This window comes from Macaca thibetana, chromosome 14 (assembly GCF_024542745.1).
Source record: "Macaca thibetana thibetana isolate TM-01 chromosome 14, ASM2454274v1, whole genome shotgun sequence".
Taxonomy (NCBI): domain Eukaryota; kingdom Metazoa; phylum Chordata; class Mammalia; order Primates; family Cercopithecidae; genus Macaca; species Macaca thibetana.
In genome coordinates, this window is record NC_065591.1 from 96,906,688 (window position 1) to 96,914,058 (window position 7,371).

General features: G+C 35.4%; 1 protein-coding gene across 4 annotated transcripts in view; it reads right to left on the reverse strand.

Moving 5' to 3' along the window:
- The window catches only part of LOC126936245 (caspase-5-like), a 43,385-nt gene that overhangs the window by 25,962 nt on the left and 10,052 nt on the right, over positions 1 to 7,371 (reverse strand). For 3 of the 4 annotated variants that reach the window (XR_007719407.1, XM_050758812.1, XM_050758810.1), the window contains exon 1: positions 5,037 to 7,328. Coding sequence is in view for 3 of the 4 variants with exons in the window: in XM_050758812.1 (XP_050614769.1) it covers positions 5,037 to 5,043 (7 nt within the window). In the remaining variant the exon portion in view is untranslated. Of the gene's footprint in view, positions 1 to 5,036; positions 7,329 to 7,371 lie in introns of those variants that run through there. The other variant, XM_050758811.1, reaches the window with a different exon arrangement.

Here is a 7,371-nt window from a genome sequence, read left to right on the forward strand (position 1 = left end):
ACCTGACTTTAAAATATACTGCAAAGTTATAATAATCAAACATAGTACTGGCATAAAAACAAACACAGAGAACAGTGGAATAGAACAAAAAGGCCAGAAATAAACCCAGTTATTTGTAGTAAATTTATTTTTGACAAAGTTTCAAGAACACACAATAGGCTAAGGACATTTTCTTTGATAAATGATGTTGGGAAAATTAAATATCCAAGAGAAGAATGAAATTGGGCCCTTATCTGTCATCATATACAAAAATCAACTCAAAATGGATTAAAAACATAAGCCTAATAACTGAAACTATTCAACTACTACACAAAAACATGGGAAAGCTTAATGACATTGGTATAGACAATGATTTTTGGATGTAACACCAAAAACATGGGAAAAGAAAGCAAAATTAAGATATGAGATTACATCAAACTAAAAAGCTTTTGCAAAGCCAAGGAAACAGGAGTGTGAAGAGACAACCAACAGAATAGGAGTAAATATTTGAATCCATATATCTGATAAGATATTAATATTCAAAATATATAAGAAACATAATTCAATAGGAAGAAAATAAATATTACAAAATGAATCAAGGACCAAAATAGACATTTTTCAAAGGAAGATGCATAAACGGACAACAGGTATATACAAAATGCTCAACATCTCTGATCACTAGGGAGATTAATACCACAGTGAGATATTGCCTCACACCTGTTAGAGTGATTACAATGGGTATTATATAAAAAGAAAGATAACAAGTGTTGGAAATGATGTAGAGAAAAAGGAACTCTAGTATACTGTTGGTGAAAATATAAATTAGTACAGTCATAATGAAAAACAATAGGAAACTCCTCAAAAAGTTAAAAATTAAAATGAATTAAAAATGTTAAAAATGATGTAGCAATCCAAATATTTAGTATATATTTTAAACATTAAGTAAGTATGTTGAAAAGATATATACACTTCCATTGTGATTGCAGCATTATTCACAATAGGCAAGATAAAAAATCAACCTAAGTATCTGTAGATGGATGAATGGATGGAGAAAATATCGTAATGCAACAGTATTCAGCTTTAGAGAAATGAAAAAATCCTGTCATTTGTGACAACATTGATGAACGTGGATAATATTATATTAAATAAAATAAGTGAAGATGGGCACCAAAAAACAAATACTATATGACCTCACTGATGTGTAGACTCTAAAAAAGTTAAACTCATAAAAGCAGAAGGTAGAATGGTGGTGATTAGGAGAAGACAGGAAGTTTGGGGAGATGTTGATCAAAGGAAACAACATTTCAATTAGATAAGAGAAATAAGTTTAAGAAATTATTGCACCACATAGTGACTATAGTTAGTGATGTATTCTTGAAAACTGTTTGACAGTGTAAATTTTAAGTGCTGTGATCACAAAAAAAGATAAGCATATGAGGTAATGCATATGTTATTTAGCCCTTTAGGGATTCTACAATACATATTTCAAACATCATTTTGTACATAAGAATATAAAATATTTATCTTCCAATTAAATAAATAAAATAATTTTTATAAAAAACAATTCAAGATGTTTGACTTGAGATCCTCTTTTCATAATCTATAAATTCTCATAGCATCAATTATAAGTTTAAAATAATAAATAAATTACTCAAATTTACAGATCAGCCCAGATGTGGATCCTGTATGGAAACCCATATGTCCAACAATGAGACATCACTTAAAATTATCCCACAGCCTCATTCAATTGAACTTTTAAAATTGAACTGCTAATTTTCTTCTATTTCCATCCTTCATTTTCTCCTCCATATAGTAAAAAATAATACCTAACTTCCAAGTGCAGGAAGGCAGCAAAATGTTATGATATTAAACTTCTTCTGCCTTCTTTATGTCTTATTCCCCAACTCAATTCACACTGCACTGATTTTATTTACTAAACATTTTCAGAATCTGACCACTACTCTTAATTCTAATTGTTCATTACTTCTATTCAGGCCAACACCCTTTCTTTCTTAATTACACCAAGAACCTTATACATCATCTTTTTCTCCCTACTATTCTGTTATTCACAATGAAGAGTGTTCCAATATCTAGATTTGTCCATGAAACCTCTCAGCTTATTCTAACCTAGGCCTTCTCATTCAGCCTCATCTTCTGATACTGTCCCCACCTTGCTCACTACAATTAAAATATTCTGCTCCCCTTTTAATGTTTGGTCCAGTCTCCTACCTTCTCCTTGCTTCCTATTCTCCTATGCTTTCTGTTTATTCTCCAAGTCTAAGATGGGATGACATTTTTTTTTTCAGGCAACCCTCTGATTCTCCGAGGGGAGACAATGTCAGAGGTACATGTCCCTGGGGCACCTTGTTTCTCTTTAGGGTAGCATACTTTTTTACCTTTAATTGTGATTTCCAGTCTAATTCTCAGCATCCACCATTAGATTTTATGCTCTGTGAGGGCAGGTGGCCATAAACTAGGCCTGCACTACTTCTGGCATTCAAGGGAAGTCTAATAATTATCTACTGAATCACTACTTGAGTGAATGTAGAAACAAATGAATAAATTTTAGGTATGGCCCAACTCTTGAAGAATATTTAATAAAAGGTAAGTAAGTTTGATTTTATTTAATAGACAATAAGCACACACTGGAAGTTTCAAGCAGAAGAAAGGCATATTCATTCTGGAAAATTTAGTGAGCAAAAGTTTGCGAAAGATACTCTGCTAGTGGTGAGGGTACCATTTTGAGGAAGTATTCTTACATGTTCAAGCTTACAGTCAAGTGGAAAGATAGATATGCAAATAAGTAAAATAAAAAACATTATAAGGATTTAAATAATAAGCAGATGCCCCAAAAAAAGCATGAGCACACTGTGTCTCAGGTAGAAGATAGTTGTCCAGAGAAGGGAGGGCTTGGCACAGACACCCAAAAGACTAGGAGGAATTTGCCCCTTGGACAAGTGAGGGGTGGTCTCCTAATAGAGAGCAGTGTGGGAAGAAACAAAGATTTTAGGGTGTCTAAAGTAATCAAGAAGCTGGGAGAACTGGGCTTTAGAAAGTATTGAAGTGTGCAGCCAGGACTGAAGTGGGCGTGATCAGAGATAGGGCCCCCATCTGAAGATGTTTGTTTGCAGAAAATTGACAGAACGTTAGAGTGTCGAGTTTAAGAGTCAGGCCAGCCTAGAGTCACTCTTCTCGAGAGACATTAGACCAAAAGAAAATTTTGTAGTCCTTTTCTAGACATCTTCCTCAACTATAAAATGGCAATAATAGCACAGACTTAACTGACTGGTTTTAAATATTCAGTCAGAGAGAGTGCATGAGATACCTATCACACAGGATTATTTTTAAAAAACAGTTTTTATTGATTATTTTTTGTTATTTTAATAATCACTGAATTGAAGTTGCAGTGATAATAAAAACGAATGGAATAATTTAGAGGCCAAATTCTTCGAGATCAGTTTTGGTCCTAGGCAAAGTGATGTGATGTTCTTACACATTTTACATAGGGTACTGTTTTTTCACTAGTTTTAGTTAACAAAGACCAACTACACATGGTTATTTATAATTATTGACCCACTTAACTCGTTTTTGATTAGCACCCTTCAATTTCTCCTATCTATTATCTAATGATTCTCCTGACTCCAGGCTATGACCAGTAAAGTCAGCCTGCCCGGCGAAAGAGGTAGCCATGGCTATGAATTTGACTTACTCCTCCCTGGCCAACTGCTTTTTAGTATCATAAAATACACAAAAAAATTTTAAAAGCGAGCAATTCCTGCATTTTAGGAGTTTCAGTTAAATGTTGTGAGGTGAGTCGTAAACCTTGGAGATAATTAAGCTACGGAAGAATCAAAGGAAGAAAGAAACTCAATAGCAAGGAAGTACAAGTGAAGTAAAATGCAGTCAATATTTGCTTTTTTTTCTTATGAACTTGAAAATCGTGCCTCAGTGATTAATGGAAAAATGAAAAAGTGTATTTTGAAAGACAGAAACACCTATCTGAAAGCTTAGATATTTTTTAAAAGGCAACAGGGAGTCAATGTATGCTGCTGAGTAAGAAAATTACATTAATAGATCCCTAGCATATGAGAGGTGAGATTTAACTGACACCAACTGTGCTAATAATGCTAACCTGCAGAAGAACCTATGCCAGGCTAGCTTCATAAGAATTGTCGGCAGATCTTTAAAGGTTAATAAATGTCTATAGACTATAAAGATTGAGCTATTCAGGGTTGGGAAGGCGGTAGTAATCTGATTTTTAAATGTGACTACAGATTATTCATATATGTTATAAGGTTTAGAAAACACTGATCTATTCCAGTTTCTTCCTTTTTCCAATGAGGAGAATGAAGCCAAAGAAGCAATATGACCTGCTGGAATAGCAGCTGCTTAAGTAGCCTAAGACTCCAACTCATAGGCTTTTTCAGCTTCTGTGTATAAGACAGTTGGCCTGAAATTAGTGTACAGTATGGACTGAAGGGTTAAGTTTCTGGGAATGGGAAGCCAGTTAAAAGTCTACGATAGCAACCTAAGAAATATTACATTATAATAGTTAGTACCATAACTACACAGAAAGGTGGAAAAAATGCAATCACTTTAAACAGACCAATAACGTAATTCAAGATAAGAGATGACAACACGTTGAGAACACAGAGGCTCTCAGATCTGATTATAGGGAGAAGGTTCCTAGTCTGGAGGATTAATTTGGAATCAAAAGGAAGCAGAGAAGATTTCAGAGTGCATTTAGAAATTTCTGGAGTTTTCTCACACAAATAACTTCCTCTGTCTTCCCTTACCCTCTCTTTGATTCACAGAAGCTGAAGGAAAGGAATTCGCTTTTTTCTGGCTTGAAAACATCTAGAGAACATATTCTTCTTCAGTGTCTCTAACACAGGGTCTCATGATTCAAACTACTTACCACCAATAAGAGAAAGATTCAGTATGCACACTATTGTTGATTTTCCTTTTGCTATTTCTGCCTGTCACCCAGCAATAAATCAAGGTTTTTCTAAGACCTGCGTCCCCAGCTGCTAGTCAGAAAAGGACTCCAGACTCACCAGCCATAGCTAACAGCCTCTGTCTCTTCGTGCAGCACTGGAAAGTGGCTCGGACTCAGAATTAAAAGACACCAGGTATTTCCTTATTGCAGGGAGTGGGAACACGTGATCACAGATTACAAAGCTGCTTCTGGGAACTTCTAGTTTCATTACTGGGAAGTGCCCTATAGTCAGCAAATTGGCTTTCTAGTCTTGAACTCTAGATTCTCCCCTGGGGAAAAAAGTACAAATAACAAAACATTGTTCTGTGGGTTGAAACTTCAGCCTGGTTTTCTTTTTCCTTTTCTCTCCATAGCCCCACATCTTCTATTCATCCTTCTCTTCTGATCTGTCAGTTTTTCTACCTCTACTCATCTAAAAACACATGTCTTGAATGAGTAAAATCTAACTAGTTTCCTTGCATCTTCCCATAAGAATTAACCAAATATTTTGTATGGCTTGGGTTTCTTTATTTTTCATTTCCATTTTTATTTGCGTTTCAGGGGTACATATGCAGGTTTGTCACAAGAGTATATTAGGTGATGCAGAGGTTTGTGGTACAATTTAACCTATCACCTAGGTAATGAGAATAGCACCCAGTACATAGTTTTTCAGTTCTTGCCCTCTTCCTTTACTCCTCCCTCTAGTAGCTCCCCATGCCTGTTATTCCCATCTTTATGTCCATGTGTACACAGTATTTAGCTAGAACTTACAAGTTAGATTATGTGATATTTGGTTTTCTGTTTCTGCATCAATTTGCTTAGAATAATGGCCTCCAGTTGCATCCACATTGCTGCAAAGGGCAGGATTTCATTTTTATGGCTGTGTAATATTCCATAGTAAGTGTGTACCACATTTTTAAAATCCAGTCCACCATTGATGGGCACCTGGGTTGATTCTATTATTTTGGCTGTGGTGAATAGTGCTGTGGCAAACATTGAAAGCACATGTCTGTTTGATAGAACAATATATTTTCCCTTGAGGATTCAGTCAGTAATGGGATGCTTGGACAAATGATAGTTCCTTTTTTCGTTCTTTGGTAAATCTCCAAACTGCTTTTCACAAAGATGGATGTATCACGTTACTGGACTTCAAGTTATGCTAGAAGTCTGCAGTAACCACAACAGGAAGGTACTGGCACAAAATACAGACACATAGCCCAAGGGAACAGAATAGAGAACCCCGAAATAAAGCCACACACCTACAACCAACTGACACTCAACAAAATCAGCAACAACAACAAAAAAGAAAGAAGGAAAGGATTGTTTATTCAATACATGTATTTCTTGCTTAAACTGTGCTGAGGAATCATGATGGAGTCTTCTCCTCCCCATCTCCCTGTCTTACCCCTTGATTAGAGATAGTTCTGAAGGAATCCTCTTAACTATTTCCTGGAATGCTGTTCTTCAACTGACTAAAACTGCTTTAACAGTTCATTTTTACTTAAGGTGGTAATTCACTTCTGCTTTTTGATATTCTCTGAGCAAAGACTGATACAGATGTAGTCTCAGGTTGTAGTAGAATATGCATGATAGTGCAGAAGAAATATGCCCAGAAAAACAGTTAATAAAAGGCAAAAAAGAAGAGAGAGAGAGAGAGAGAGAGACTGTAATGTGTTCAACTATGAAGGTTTTAAAAAAGTCAGAAATTAACTCTCATTTAATATGTTTAATACTAGAAAAAACTCATATTTGCAAGTAAAGGGGTAGTTCTTTGAATCATCCCTAAATCTTAACATCACTGAGTGAATGATTTCACCCCAAACTCATTTTCTCTGCACCATACCAGGACTTCATTGTGCACACCATGCATCCTAGATTTTCTTCAGGGTGTCATGAGCCATTTGCCAAGTGCTTCATTTTGGATGGCCGTCTTACCTTTTCAAGGAGTCTGTGAACTACTGAGGGTCTAGGGTTGATTTCTTTGTCTTAAATACTTTTGCAAAGCGTAGAAACATGCAAGTTCTGTTCATGGATTGGTCAGTAGTAAACTGTGGGATTTAGGAAAAGTTTCTTATCACACTACACTGTCACTGTCAAAACTAGCTGTCTTCCCCCATCTCTCCTGCTGAACTCTAAATTACTTGAAGTCAGACACCTGCTGTAACTTACATCGCATCCCCAAAGCAGAAAGCCCAGCAAATTATTTTACTATTTTTAAAAATGGCACAAAATAAATTTTTGTTCAAGAAAGTAATTAATAACATTACTATGTTTGTAAGTCTGATTTTCCTTTTTTTTAATTTTTATATTTTATTTTACTTTAAGTTCTGGGAAAGAAAGGTGCCAATAGCCAGTTCGGGTCTGACAGATTAAGTCGAACACTCTAAATTCCTTAGTCGCTCTAAGTTCCAATC